The sequence below is a fragment of the Leguminivora glycinivorella genome, chromosome 18, assembly GCF_023078275.1.
Source record: "Leguminivora glycinivorella isolate SPB_JAAS2020 chromosome 18, LegGlyc_1.1, whole genome shotgun sequence".
NCBI lineage: Eukaryota > Metazoa > Arthropoda > Insecta > Lepidoptera > Tortricidae > Leguminivora > Leguminivora glycinivorella.
In genome coordinates, this window is record NC_062988.1 from 10,862,992 (window position 1) to 10,879,424 (window position 16,433).

Consider the following 16,433-nt stretch of genomic DNA (forward strand, 5'->3'; position numbering starts at 1 on the left):
TTATCCGATATTCCTTGAACGGTCTCCGCTAAGTGTGACCCGATTACTTTGTCTCTCAGTCACGGTGGGGTTAACAAAATTTACTGGAAATATAAACTTTTCATTCGGGAAGACCATTCTTCTGGTTCGTAATGTCCATAGATGTAGCGTGCCTTTCCACCAGAGATTCGCTACGCGGATGTGTTTGATATCCTTATCCACCAATCAGCTTAGTCAAACCCGTTCCCAACAGCGCTAACGGCCCAGCCGCGACATTGGTCTAAGCGCGACAGCGGTGAGCGGCAGCCATACGTGCGAATGAAAAGTCCTATCGCTGTGTCTCGCTCCAATGTATGGCCGCCGCTCACCGCTGTCGCGCTTAGACCAATGTCGTGGCTGAGCCGTAACAGCGGTTCGACTAAGCTGATTGGTGGATATAGTTATCAAACACATCCGCTTAGCGCATCTCTGGTGGAAAGGCACCCGTAGGATGTCAAAGAAAGACTGTCAAATATCAGAAGTGCGAAAATTTTCAAGTTAATTTTAATCATACACCGTGTTTTTATTAAATCCCGTTAACTTTAAGGGAAGCTTGTTTAGATCAAACACAATTAATTTCTCTAAGAAACTACCATCTTAACTCTTATCGGTTATCGAGTTATTAAAAAAATAAAAATATTACTTCATACGTGTGTGACAGCCTTTACCACTTTCTAATATTATTTGTTTTGACATGTTCCGTCAATCACTTGACACTAACTTGAATGTTATTCTTAAGGGTAACCCTGATTAATTAATTTATTTTTCGCCACGCCAACTGATAAAGGCTTACTTTGCTATTCGAAAACAGATAGCAAAATTTCATTTTATCGACAAGAGTAGAAAGTAATTTCATACAAATTTTAACTTGACATCTTGAGCTGGCTGATAGAATTTACCTAAAAATGATGATTTTGAATCATAAATATTGAATAAATTGATAGATTCAATTTAGTTCCATGTTTTATAGTCAGTATTTTGTTCGTGTTGGCGTGGAAAAATTTTGTGTTTCACTCGGCGGCAAAGTTTGTTTAACCTTCGTGCCTTGAAACCCTCGCAATGCTCAAGATTCCACTTTTTGAACCACTCGCTACGCTGGCGGTTCAATATTGGAATCTTTCGCTTGCTCGGGTATCAATATTGGCACGTGCGGTTAAACAACAACTTGGCCCCCTTGTAAAACAAAAACTAATGTATGAAAATGATGAAAAATTTTTGTTTGCGAATTTAACTAATACTGATAATGAACCTAACGATGTGTCGAATTAATGGAAAACAAAAAAAACACGGTATATAGGTAACAACGCTAGCGGCCGCTATTGAGGTTATATTGGTCATGTCTAGACCCCGGATTGTTGTCGCGATGACGTCACAATAGGGTGATTTGGGGAGTAAATGGAACAGTATTAATTAATACGAATTTATTTAGATAAGATAAGATAAGAAATATCATATATTATAGTGTTGATGAATACGAAATTGTTACTTTTTTTTTTTTGTATAAAAAAAAAATGAAAATGAAAATGAAATATTTATTTTTCAAGTAGGCATATTACAATGCGCATATGAACGTCAAATAAAGCTACGCCGGCTCTAACCCTACGCCCTATATTATTGCGAAACTTCCTATAAAAAATATCGACGTTGCTCTTTCGTTAACAGACTCTCCGTAACAGATCAATAGTTTTTCTAAATGACTTGCGGTTAGGCTACGTCTTCTAGTAAACAGTAGAAATTTAAGTTTTGCAGTTATATACCTACCAAAAAAATTATATTGATAAATTCACTGGGAATTTTTTTTATGAAAAAATTTAGGTATTTGGATGTACCGTAAATGAAATTATGTTTTTCTCTGGTGAAATTAATATACATTTTTATCTTATCTTATAATTTATGTATCATTTTGTTGTACCTGTCCATTTACTCATCATCTCTCGACGTCATCGCGACAACAATCCGGGGTCTATCATGTCAGGTAGTCTAACTTCTTTCGCACACTTCAGCTCTCTCATCTCTGTAAGTGACTAAGCGTAAGCGAAATAATAGTTCTGTGGTAATGTCATACTATCAAAGGCCAGATTCAACGCGTCATCCTGAATGACACGCTCTATGTCATTCAACGACATAAGGGCGTAATTTCAAAGCACAACAGATTCACTTAGACCCTTTTATAAAACACGAGTATTATATTGATATAATGAAAATCTACTATCAAACTACAAATGTTGACACAAGTAATTGCCCCATTTGCCGTAATTGCTGTTGATTATACTGAGAGGCAAATTATAAGCAAATAGTTGTCAATTAATGGACCAAACATTTTTGGTAAGGGGAAATTTGATACTTCAAAAACGAATGACAAAGTTGCATTTTATCCACGAGGGTGCAAAGTAATTTCACACAAATTTTATTTTCGACGCCCAAAGCTGGCTGGTAGTAATTATTAACGTTTAAATGTTGATTATGGATCATAAATGTCAAAAAAATTGGTGAATTTAATTTAGTTTCATGTTTTATACTTAGTTAATATTTTTCTCGTGTCGGTGTAGTAAAAAACTGTGTTTTAGTCGGTGGCAAAATTTGTTTAACCTACGTGCCCTGAAACCCTCGCAACGCTCAAGATCCCACACACATAACGCAACGCTCGCGGTTCAATCAAATTAAAAATCGGAGTAAGAACCTAATAAATCTATATATATGCTCGAATATTTCATCTAAGTACAGCATTATATCATCCTAACTCGGTTCAAGATATCTTTTATTAAGCATCATAAACTTTTGCATGTTTTTAGCACTAAAATATGTCCCACAACATCATAATACAACATAGTATGCTGTAATCACAGAGATACCGTTTAGTGCCACTTGAAAGTTATATAGTTTAGACATTTGACAAAGCTTGGTTGTGGGGCAAAATTGTACTTTAATTTTTAAGCTTTTAATGCTATTTTAGTAAATTGTATAAAAGGGGATTTGATATGACTGTAAAGTTTCGTTATTCGAGTCCATTTCTAGTTAAACGATGTTGTTATGACTTGATTCCAACTTTGACTTAAGGCCAAATATGAGCTCTGACATACCTTGGTACATTTGCTGTTTTTTATCTGCACTAGTTTGAAAAGTAGTACATTTCTCGTCAGGTCGAAACTTCAATGGGCCATAGGTATGTACTGAAAAACACCGTACGAAACGTCGTGAGAACAAGCGCGGATCCAGCTTCGTGCCCAGGGGGGGGTCACGTGGTAAAGGCCCAGGCCCCGGAGGGGGGGTCACGTGGTCTATTTGTATGGCCAACCTAGGCTCCAGGGGGGGGTCATGACCCCCATGACCCCCCCCTGGATCCGCGCATGCGTGAGAAACTCGTAACTCGTGTCGATTTAAAACACTCTCTTCGGTCGGGTTTTAATTTATAGCCACTCGTTTATAATTTCCTCTTTTTGAGTGTTAAAAGATTCGACTTTTTTTTTAATTTGACTTCCAGGAATTTTCACCAGACGACTTACATAATTATTATTAGAATGAAATGCCTTGAGGCATTAGAAAGAAACACAAAATTAACCATCAAACTACAAACAAAAATTAAACCGACATTCAAAAATCGGCACCCAAACCCTCTATACAAATAGAGGCTTAATACAAATTAAGCGACAAGAAATTACGTGCAAATTAAATTGCGGTAAGAACACTGAACACTCAAGTGTAAGCGCCTAATACTGACCGAAACTTATTAAGGAGAAGTACATTTAGATAGTTTGCTTACGTAATCTTTTTGGGAGCGCCCGAACCCACAAGGTTTTAGTAATTAACTAAGTAGATGGTAGAAATAGTTCATTAATGAAGTAAACATGTCAGGCATGTCCCACAGTTGTAGACGTAGATGGTTACTATATACCGGTCACCGGCAATAATATGCTACTTACTATTCGAGGGCGCAAAAATATCTATCACCACCATGCGCGGATCCAGGGAGGGGGGGAGGTAATTTTTTCTAAGGCAGGTTTGTATGTTTTTCCTACTTAGAATCACAAGCCCTCTCTATCTAGGACAAAAAAACAAGAGACAAAACAATGGTCCCAAAATGTTCTATTATTTTGCATACTTTCCAGTTTGTAACCGCTGTACGAAGTGTTTGAAAAATGATAAGGATGTGGAAAAATTAAATTTAAGACGCTTTTTTTACCTAGTAGGATCGAAAGGGCTCGTGATTCTGAGTAGGAAAAACATTAAATTTACCTATTTTGGAAAAAAGGGGTTTTGAATCTTTTTTCGCGAAAATGCCCAAGAATAACATAATAATATTGTCGGTGACTGTACCGAACACTTGTAGGATTCTAGCAGAGATAGAGAAATAGATAGATAAATAGATATTTTCATCACACTCGCACACTAAATGTGATTTTGCACACAGGCGGAGCGGGAGTTATAGAAAAATCTTTCTCCCAAGGGAGTTAAGAAACTTATGAAATTTCTAGTAAGACGCCATGTCACTTATTTTTTATAATGCCAGTGTGATGAAAAACATTGTGTAACTCGGGGAGTTTGAATATTGCAAACTCGAGTTTTTAAATTTAACTTACTCTCATTAGTAATGTTCAACTTCCTCCTCTTGTTGGACAATGTACTATTTGCACACTGCATGTATTTCAAAATAGTTAAGTACTTATTGTAAAGATCGTTATCAGCGTGCTGTATTGGTGGCAGAGTATGGTTGGCAAAAAAACAAATACACAAGTATTTAAAACATTATATACTTAACAAATTATGAAATATATACATATTTATAATTACTTATCTAAATTACATTGAATAAATAACTAAAATTTGTTCAACAGATTTGGCTTCGTGCACTACTTTTGACTTGAAGTAGGTACTTGAATAACAATTCTAGATAGTGTAGTAGTAGATAGCCTAGAGTGCATTTGATTATTTGGAATAAAATAATATACCTACACTTCGCGTAGTGTATTTTTATGACATAATTAATGTCATTTACGTACCTATATTGTTTTAAAAATATATAGTTGGTCGGAATAGGCTTTGTACCGTAGAGGTGTAATCCTAAGAAGGTAAGTATTTATTTTGTAGTTAAGAACAAAGTGAATATTTAAATGTAAGTATTTGTTTTTTTTGCCAACCATACCGTTTGCCACGAAAAGTGCACCTTGATAACGATCTCTACTTATTAGTTATTTTTGTTATTAAGTAACCTACGTATTAATACTACAGAATTAGTGGGTGGGAGTCACAGGTGACTAATATTTCGCTATAGTGGGGGTTACACAAACAAGCATGGCAAGATTGGCAAGTATCAATGGCAACGTGCGACCGTGCATGGAGTGGCGCTGATTGTCTCAAATACACGACATCTGATAATATGGGCATAATCAACATTAATGCTAGCGGCGGCCGCTGGAACTAATTGGATATATTCCAATCTAAGACGGAAAACCTACAAAATGTGGGCAGGACCAGTCGTGCATGTAGCGAATGTAGGTATGCCTTATAAATTCACCCCATAGGATAATATAAGTCTAGCATAACAAACTCATCACCTGTACATCAAAAAGGAAATAAGTACCCAAACAAGTTTTCAAACCCAATAAACTCAACAACAGGTAACGACTACCGGCAGTAATAAACTCACTATTACATTTCATTTCAAGAAAACCAATACTACTCCCGGAACGCCTAGTTTTATCACCGCGAGACTCCTTACGTTGCTCAGGATTCAATAATTTACACTCTAAGAACAGGGCCGCCTAACCTGCACACACAATAAGTCTAAACACAACTGAATAAGGCGTAGAATCTTACAAATTAGGAGAAATTTCCTAAGGTCATGAGCTTCATGATGTAACCACGTTAACATTTGCAGTTATATCAGTCTTTAGTAGCAATGGGTCAAGGTTCAGTATCTATTTATTTGTTGGTATGTTGTTGGAGGGCTTACACTACATCGTTAGTGTCGCGAGTCCCTCAGGGCTAAGGATGTTGGTGAGAATGGAATAGAGAACTTATTACTATGGCAGGTTTTATGCGGAAATGGATACTTACGTAGTTACGTACCTGCTTAACAAACTAGCATTTCTCGAGATATGAAATGGGTTAGATGCTTGGATATTTACCTTGCTCTCTCAGCTTCCTTAACGTGCATCTCGGTAAGTGTATACTCGTAGGTAAACTTCTGAGACTCTTTGTTTGATTGTGAGCCATTATTTTCTAGAGAAGTTGTTGATGTAATACTCCCTGAAATATTAAATGTGGGAATAGGCATCGGGAATGACTTGCATAACTTCTATTAACTTCTAGAACCACTAAAATATCTTATTTTAGGTATTCTTACGGTAGTGGTTGGCCACCACCCGCACCACAGGTCCTAAATAATAATTTATGTGTCCGTCATGTACCAAATTACGAATCTATGCTAAAAAACCGGCCAAGAGCGTGTCGGGCCACGCTCAGTGTAGGGTTCCGTAGTTTTCAGTATTTTTCTCAAAAACTACTGAACCTATCAAGTTCAAAACAATTTTCCTAGAAAGTCTTTATAAAGTTCTACTTTTGTGATTTTTTTCATATTTTTTAAACATATGGTTCAAAAGTTAGAGGGGGGGGGACGCACTTTTTTTTCCTTTAGGAGCGATTATTTCCGAAAATATTAATATTATCAAAAAACGATCTTAGTAAACCCTTATTCATTTTTAAATACCTATCCAACAATATATCACATGTTGGGGTTGGAATGAAAAAAAATATCAGCCCCCACTTCACATGTAGGGGGGGTACCCTAATAAAACATTTTTTTCCATTTTTTATTTTTGCACTTTGTTGGCGTGATTGATATAAATATTGGTACCAAATTTCAGCTTTCTAGTGCTAACGGTTACTGAGATTATCCGCGGACGGACGGACGGACGGACGGACGGACGGACGGACGGACGGACGGACGGACGGACGGACAGACAGACATGGCGAAACTATAAGGGTTCCTAGTTGACTACGGAACCCTAAAAATATTCAAGTAAGCGCCTGTCTGAAAGAGCATAGCAATAAATGTTTAGCATAGCAAAAAGGGTTTCCTTCGGAAACGTTCGTATTTGTCATGCTGGTTCAGTCAATGTCAGTACATCTTGTACTGAGACTGACTGAAATGGCATGACACGTTGGTACGTTTCCGTAACAATACGAAGGCAACTCTTTTCACACTACATCTGTACTTATAAAGAAAACGTAGGCATATTAAATACCATTTTCAGTACAGATGATGTTTTTTTTACGCACTAGTGCGAGAAGTGGTTCATTATATGGCAGGTCGAAACTTCGGAGGTCCATCTGTACTGAAAAACGTCGTTCGATACACGTGCGAAAAGGGAATTCGTAACTCGTGTCGATTTAAAACACTCCCTTCGGTCGTGTTTTAATTTATCGCCACTCGTTTCGAACTTCCTCTCTTTCACACTTGTATCGAAATGTACTATTCTACGTAACCTACACGGGAAGCATGGTCGCGCGATAGACGATAAAATATCAGGCCGTCCCTATCGCACTTACAAATAGTGCGACTAGATAAAGGTTAACGTACGATATTTCATCTTTAAATTACTTCTATACCTGCTAAGGTATGTACCGTATGTAGTTAGATGAGCAAGAATGAAATATTCTTAGGTGAGTACATTTAATAAAACAAAGCATAGTTACCAAACACCTTTAATGACAAAATAAGACAATACAGCACATCTCAAATCCTGGTGTCACTCACAACTCTACTAAAACAGCCTGCGATAGAGGATTCAACTCTCATATTCCCTCTAATGAGCTTCTTCGCCAGTTTATCAGGGCATTTAAGAAGAGGGCCCTTGGGTGCCCGAGGAAAAGCAGATGGTGGACGAATTTTGAAATTGATCCCCGAGGATGTTGGCGTAGTTTTAAATATCGCTCTACACGAGTTCATCATGTTACCACCCCATGATAAGTGGTTCATTTTAAATAGTTGCTAAGCTCAACTAAACGTTGATTTGTAGGCTTCAAACTGGTACTGAAAATCTGAAGATTGACACATGTTGACAGAGTAAAATTTATTATTCCTGAAGTTTTAGCAAAGAGGATGGGCTTTGAGTAGGTTAGGTAGAACGTAGTGATTCAATGCTCTTTGGGATGGGAGTTTAGTTATACTTCCGTGGGAGTGACGACGGGCTGATCATATTGGCGAAAAATTGTTCCCTTCTGAGCGGGCCTGTAGAGCTAACAGACTACGGTGCCGCACCAATATCAAGGGAAGATCACTCACATAGTTTTCTTAATGAGGAGGCACACTGACATTTTATCGCGCCAGGCAGCGCCTGTGCAAGTATCTAGGCATGTCACTGTCATTCATATGTGTGAGAGAGAAAAAACATATCATCTTCTCGCTCTCACATATGGACTAATAGGGTGGCGCCATCTGTCATAACCTTTGAGTGTGCCTCCTCATTAAACGCTTAGGTATACATAGAATAGAATAGAATAGAATAGAATTTTTATTGCTCTCATGTTGGTGTACAGATCTTACACTAGGTACAATAAATAGTTACATAGCAACATGATACCCTACAGGGTATTGCAATATGGTACACATAATATATTAAAAAAGAAACAAGCATCTTATAACTAAAGTACTTAATCCTAAATATAAAAATCCAGCCTATTTCCTGTATATAAGTAAAATAATATAGTGTATTTATTTATTTAATTCTTGGAATAGTACTCATTTGCGTTGAAAAACTCTTGTAAGGTGTAAAAACTGTGCTCGATTAAGTAGGTTTTTAGTTTGTTAACAAATTTTGCGTAAGTTTGCTCTTCAGTTATATATTGGGGGAGGCAATTATAAATCCTAATAGTCATTACATGAGGACTTTTATTACTAATTTGTAAGTTGCTCGAAGGTATGGCTAGTTTGTCTCTATATCTTAAATCTATGGAACATGTGTGACGGTCTTTGGCTTTTGTATACAAACTAGGGTTCTTGCGGACAAATTTACTGGCTTCTAGAATATATAAACTGGTCAAAGTTAAAATTTTAAGGTTTTGGAAGAGAGGTCTACATGTTTCTGTATTTTTACTATTTGTGAGGATTCTAATGCATTTTTTCTGTGCTATGAATAATTGCAATATGTCTGTGCTATTGCCCCACAAAATAATTCCGTACTGAAGGCAGGTTTGGGTAAATGCATAATATGCAGTAATGGCTGTTTTAAAGTCTGTACTTTTTTTTATATTTCTTAAGACATAGGTGAAACGAGAAAGTTTTGTGCTAATTTTGTCAATGTGAGATTTCCAGTTTAAATTTTCGTCGATGTTTATTCCAAGGAGACTGCAATTATTGATTTGTTGAATGGAATTATTTAAATATGTGTAGTTTATTTCTATTGGAGGTCTTTGATGGGGTCCGAACTGGATAAGGTTGGTTTTTTTGAGGTTTAATATTAAATTATGATCATCAAACCACTTAACAATAACATTTAGAATACTATTCATATTTTGGTTTACTTCCTCGTTATTTTGACTTGAGAATATTATGGAAATGTCATCAGCATATAAAAAGCATTTGATATTGATGGAGTTAATTATCTTTGGAAGGTCGTTGATGTATATTAAAAATAATATACAACCAAGGACACTGCCTTGAGGAATGGAACACATTATCTGTTTAGTTTCTGAATGTATTTTCCCAACGGTATTGCTAATTTTATCATAGTAATCTATTTCAACTAATTGGGTTCTATTCTTTAAATAGGACTTGAACCAGTTGTAAGCGTCGCCACGTATCCCGATTCCATAAAGTTTATTAAGTAAAATGTCGTGTTTTACTCGGTCATACGCCTTACTCATATCGAGCATTAAGCCAAAAGCAGGATGTTTACTGTCTATTATATTAATGACTGCCTGAATATATTTGTAGACGGTGATAATTGTTCCTCTCTGTTTTCTGAACCCAAATTGGCAATCATCAAGTATGTTGTACTTTTCACAAAAGTCTGATAATCGTTTGACCATAACCATTTCAAAGATTTTAGAAAAAGTTGATAACATTGCAATGGGACGGTATTGGTCTGGGTCTGTTGGTTTTTTTGTTTTAGGGATAGGTTTGATAACTGCAATTTTTAAGGCTTCGGGAAAGGTACCTGTTGTGAATGATTGGTTAATTAAAAATGTTAGCGGTAGTATAAGTTCATTTGAACAGGTTTTTACCAGTGAAGGGGGTATCTCATCAATTCCGTAGCTGTGTTTATTTTTTAGGTTCCTTATAGTCTTTTCTATTTCTATGTGGCTTGCTGGAGATAGATACATCGTATTTTGTGAGGGGCTAAGAACTGGCCGCCCACTTGGTGGATTATCATTTATATTCGTACCCACGGAAGAAAAGTAAGTATTAAAAGCAGGGCCGGATTAAGGGTAGAGCGAGTGGAGCGGCCGCTCTAGGCGCCACATGGAGAGGGGGCGCCAAAATCGAGAATGTGGAAAAATCCATACAAAAAAATTATACATTGCGTGGGCGCGCAGATATCACAAACCGGCGAGAGAAGTCGGGAATTAATCCAGCTATTGAAAATCTAGATTTGTAATTCAGATTAAGTGGAAAGTTGCACCACATTGCCAACATATACCAACATTCATAAGGGCATCGTAAAAGGAGGATTCTAGCCCTTGACGAACCACATTGTTGTGCGGCCCAACGACAAAGTTACGTCGCTATCCAAATGCAAAAATATGAGTATATCCGATAGTCCAAAGCGGAGTTCCTCATAAAGCCAAAGGCGCAAAACGTCTCAGTTAGGCGCAATTTTGTGAGTCACAGGAGATGATGAGCGAACTTCAAAGGACTAAGATCCCGAAGGGCACTTAGTGGCAAAATACCGAAATGGGTATCCCGATGGTGACGATCGAGTTCGCAGTTAATGTCTTAATACTCTTAGTATTATAAAAATAATAGTGATGGCAAAATATAAGGCCTAAAAGTCGGGAACATCGGCGCCCTTTGAGGTCAAAATACCCCGAAATAGGCCAAAGACCGCAGCTCTGCAGTTGATCAAAGTTTGGAAGCTCGCTGCTGCCCTGCTAGCGGGTTGTCTTAATAAATTGCGTCAATAGGAAAAAAAATCGCGCTCGCTTCGCTCGCACTTACTATTTATATCAGTTCTCTTTTAGTTACTTAGGAAAAATTCCGCGCTCGCATTTTTATCTCAAGTCTGCTTTCCTGACTTAGCCACTATAGGACTCCATTTTGTTTGTTATTTTATGTACATGATATCCACGTTCAGCCCCACGTAACTATACTAGGGTGCGACTGAGAAAGTTCAGTCCCTTTCGTACTCTGTATGATGAAATTCATAAATTCCGTAGGTATTGCGTAATCTTCAAATTACGGCATTACTATGAAAAAAATTTCTCGCTACGCTCGCGATTTTTTATCTACGTCGTAAAACTTCTTCCCAAGGGCGCCGAAACTCAAATTCGCTCTACCCTGATCGAGTGCACGGGCCGGCGCTGATTAAAAGTATCTGCTACTATACTCGGTTGATCGGTCATTGTGTCGTTTATTTTAAGAAATATATTTTTTTTTAAATTACTTTTTAAGTTAGGTTTTTTTGACTGCTCTCCTATAATTTTCCATAGTGTTTTGATTTTGTTGTGTGAGCTATTTATCCTATTAACGTTGTAGATTTTCTTTGCTATAGTGACACTTTTCTTTAATGTTTTTGTATACTTTTCTAAATATTGAGTTAATATAGGCTCATCTGATTGCATAACAAGGCTTTTTAATAACCGTTTGTTTAGACAGGACTTTTTGATTCCGGGTGTTAACCACGCCCGTTTTGGGTTTTCTCTAGATTGTTTTCGTTTTTTGGGTATGCAATAGTCGAGTAAAGTTTTTAATATGTAACTGAATTCTTCAAAATTTTTATTAATAGTATTTTGCGGAGATAATATAGAAAACCAATTTATAAATTGTAGTGAAGTTTTAAATAATAGTACATTTTTTTCTGAGAACAATCGTTTGTAGTATGTATAATTTTCATGTTTTATGTTTATACGTTTATTCGCGACAGGTACTGTGACATTAACTCCTTTATGGTCTGAAAAACCAAAATCTTGAACTTCTACGTTAAGTGTATCGGCATCAAAATTAGTGAAAACAACGTCTAGGCATTTAGCGGTGTTTTTGGTGACTCTTGTAGCTTCTTTTACATGCTGGTTAAAATTAAAAGATAATAATAGATTTGTTAAATTCTTAGATAGGATCGTTTTTGTGAGTACGTCTACATTTAAATCCCCCCCTATTATGACATTTTTATTTTTATATTTTGTGTGTACTAACTGCAATAGTTGTTCAAGCTTTTCAAAGAACAAATCAGGGTTTCTGTTACTATTTGGCCAGTAAATAACAATAATAATTAAATTTGTGTTACATAGTTCAATGGCACAGGTTTCAAATATGTATTCTATGGAAATGCTGTTTATATCTATTAGATCTTCATATTCGATATCGGCTCGTAGGAAGATACATACTCCTCCGGCTTCGTAATTAGACCGGCAAAAGTGACTTGCCAAATTATATCCTTCCAAGTACAATAGGTCTATTTTTGAGCTAGTTATCCACGTCTCAGTTATACATAGGACATGTGAATTAGGTTTTTCATCTACATAGGCTTCAACTAAATGTAACTTATTACTAATACTGCACATATTTTGGTAAAGTATATCTAAATTGCTAGATTTAGGGACGAAAATTATTTATATCTGATGGTTGAGTCGCGCTCGTAGTCGTACTCGGGCTCGGGACACTGCTCTGCATGTTGTCTTGTGTCGACGGCGGCGGCGGCGTCTCGGGCCTTGATGTTGCGACTGACCCTGATTGTAGCTGAGTTTGGTGTAACTGCGGTTGTGTCGTCGCCTGTTGTGTAACGTCCAGTCCATTAATAATGAGTCTATTGTTTCGTATTACAGCCTTTTTCCCGTTTTGTCTCGCTTCTATGAGCCTTTTTCTAAGTTGTTGCCTTAATTGTAAGCTTCCAGAATCTAGGAATTCTGAAATGTGTAATCCTGTACTCTTTAAATAACCGATATTGTCTAAAATTTGCTTCCTTGTCCTCTTGCTGAGTAACTCGATCACTAACGGCCTCTTTGAAGGTGCTCGTCCTATTCTGTATAGATCGTCTATACATCCAGTAAGGTCCATGCCATACAAATCGTAAAATAGACGAAGTACTCTGTTGAGCAGCTCTGATTCTGTTTCACGCCAGATTTCACTAAGGCCGTAGAGTACTATTTTCTTAGAGATTTCCGGGGTTTTTATAGGGGTGATCTTACCAACTTCTTGAACATAACTTGTTGTAGTGCTTTCATGACTTAACTGCTCTTTGGTAGCCTCAGCGTACGACATAGGTCGTTTAAAGCGGTCTTCTAATAAAGCAGTTTGTTTTTTCAAGGAGGACAGCTCAGTTTCGAGGTGTTGCAGAGTGGTCGTGTCCGCTTTTAAGTGAGTACTGTGTAGAGGTTGAGTATTATTTTGAAAGTTGCGTATTTCTGCATGTAACGTGAGATTATCATTTTCTAGAGAGTTAATTTTTCTTGTTAGGTCACTTATTTTCTCATTAATCTGTTTTTGTTCTGCGGAAAGCTCATTCGTCTTTTGAGTGACTTCTAATTTGAATGAAGTGATTGCCGCATATACTTCATTTTGAATAAATATTTCTAAATGTGCTCTAGTAGTCTGATGATGAGATGCTAGTTTTTGTTCTAAAACTTTACTGAGAGAATCCATAGTAATTGTCCCGTCAGCCAAATCGAGTTCCGAAGAGTGTGATATATTCAAAGTATCTCCAAGAACACTGGTGTCAGAGGATTCGTCACTTCTTGATTGGGAGGTGCTCATTGCCTTAGCCGTAGCCGGAGGCTTTGGTCTTAAGTTCATAGTTTTGTAGATCGTGTTTCTTGTACTTGTTTGAGGTGTTTCATTATTGCTACCGATCGGTGGTTTAGCTTGCTCGTTCTTTTTCACACAATCAGGGCATTTCCAGGTAGATCGGCGTTTCTGATCCGGCGCGTAAAATGATTTGTATCTCTCGAACGACATGTTGATACAATCTATGTCATAATTTGCATTACATGTACAACAGTGCAAATGTTGTTTTTGAAGCAAGTGAATACAAGAAAGTTCTTCTCTTTATCGCCCTCGCTTATGAATGACCTATATAGGTGCGGACGGGCGACGAGTATATTCTTTGGACACAGGACAAGTCTGTTTGGTCCAAGTTTGGTTTGTTTGTCCTAGAAATGTTGGATAGTCTGTAGACGCTCTAATGCTCAACCAAATAATGTCAGGCAAACCTTTGACATTAATAATGCCAACAGATTACCGCACTGCACCAAAATCAAAGTGAAGTCACCCAAAACCAAAGTGAGAAAAAGATATCCCTTTCTCGGTCTCTATTATGGGTCCTCAGTGTGATTTAAGAAGTAATCTGTTAGCCCTGTCTAAACATAATTGACCGTTTTCGACATCGATTTTCTGTTCGGACTTTGGTCCGGACCGGACCGGATACTATTGCGCCGCGCTTGGTTGTACATTACTCCCGAAAAAAAGTTTGACGTTTGTGCATACGACTTGATTGATTGCAACCGTTTTGACCGTTCATTCCCTCTTGCTGTATGAGTTAATGAGTTTATTCCTTGTTAATATTCTTGCTTGCTAACCGTTGAATTACTATTGTCACTATTAATTTTCTAGAAAATCATGATATCATAGTGATAATTACATAGTGAGGAAAGCGTGTGATCTGTCCAAAATGACGTCTTTTTCATTTGGGACTCCATCAAGTGCCCCGGCCTCATCCGGGCTCTCTTCAGGGTTCAGCTTCGGCGCTGCCAAGTACGTATTTAATAAACCATTGAGCACATACGTACCCAAACTCATATTGCAACAATATTCTTAGCATTGCTAAATCAAAAACAGGTATTTCATTGAATCTGACGTATTGTGTGAATGCCAAAATTCATTTGACAGGCAATCTTTGTGCAGTAATGTTTTGTGGATTCGAGATTTTGTAGTCTATCTTTGAATATTCAATTTATAACAAATTATATTCAGCATATCTTTCGTTGAAAGTAAATTAAACATAACCTCACTTTTGACAGACCCGCAACGCCGGGCTTCGGTCTGGCAACGTCGCAGCCTTCAGGCTTCGGTTTCGGCAGCACAGCGACTACGTCGGCACCCGCGTTCGGTGCAGCGCCCGCTTTTGGGGCCACATCAACTGGTTTTGGTGCTAACACAGGCACTCCCGCATTTGGGGCAGGTGCGACGTCGACGCCTGCGTTCGGGGCCAGCACTGGGTTTGGGGCGACGGCGACTCCCGCGTTTGGGGCAACTTCCACAGCACCAGCATTTGGCGCAGCAACAGCAACACCTGCCTTTGGGGCTACTTCGGCTGCACCTGCCTTTGGAGCCACATCAGCTGCCCCTGCCTTCGGGTCAAATACTACACCAGCTTTTGGAGCCACTGCAACCCCTGCTTTTGGCACCACAACTACTCCAGCTTTTGGTAAGTGTAATGAAATAGTCTATGTTCATAATACTTGTATTTTTGTGTGCTTAATGCAGCTGTTTATGTCTGTTGAGTGTTGTCAATATGTGATATATTGTGTATGGCATGTTACTTTCTATTTAACACTTTCACAACTGAGAACCTGCCTAGTAGGCACTCGTGAACTTTGCTCAGATGCAGGACAACCAGCTGGGTGGGTGGTTGTCATAGAAGCAACCAGTTATACATAATGTTGGGTTTCTGACATTTTTGTCTGGTAGTGAATGTGTTAAGGTTAATCCTGAGCGGTTTGGTTATTTCAGGAGCAACCTCCCAGCCTGCATTCGGGGCAACAACCACACCAGCCTTCGGCCAAACTAGTGCTCCATCGTTTGGCGGTGGATTGGGCACTGGCGGCCTCAACTTCGGAGCTGGGACTGGCACTGCTTCCACTGGTGAGAGATGTTTTATTGATACAGATTATAAAACAAAGTAACCAATGTAGTCAATAAACTATGGCAGCCATACTCAAAGTGTGCTCCGCGGATCCCTAGGGCTCCGCAAAGCCTCTCTGGGGGCTCAGTGTGAATTTTGGTTACCTTATATGGGTCATTCCAGCGAAACCGACACCACAGGCATAAAAATTAAATAACTTAATTTACATTTAAATCTACATCTAGAGAATAGAACATTATGCCTAATTTTATGAATCAATGAGTTTTTCCTTTTTATGAAATTTTTTTGCATTTTATATGTGTCCAAACGTACCCCTAGCACCAGTTGTCTAAGGTGGCATATATATACCCTAAGTTGGCAGCGCTATTTCGCGCTTTTAATAAACATTATGGAGAAAGT

General features: G+C 38.0%; 1 protein-coding gene across 1 annotated transcript in view; it reads left to right on the forward strand.

Moving 5' to 3' along the window:
* The first annotated feature begins 14,657 nt into the window (after window positions 1-14,657).
* LOC125235834 (nuclear pore complex protein Nup58-like) overlaps window positions 14,658-16,433 on the forward strand; it is a 45,966-nt gene continuing 44,190 nt past the window's right edge. The window contains exons 1-3 of the mRNA XM_048142440.1: window positions 14,658-14,923; window positions 15,190-15,596; window positions 15,902-16,033. Of these exons, the coding sequence (XP_047998397.1) occupies window positions 14,841-14,923; window positions 15,190-15,596; window positions 15,902-16,033 (622 nt within the window). The 5' untranslated portion in view covers window positions 14,658-14,840. The remainder of the gene's footprint in view (window positions 14,924-15,189; window positions 15,597-15,901; window positions 16,034-16,433) is intronic.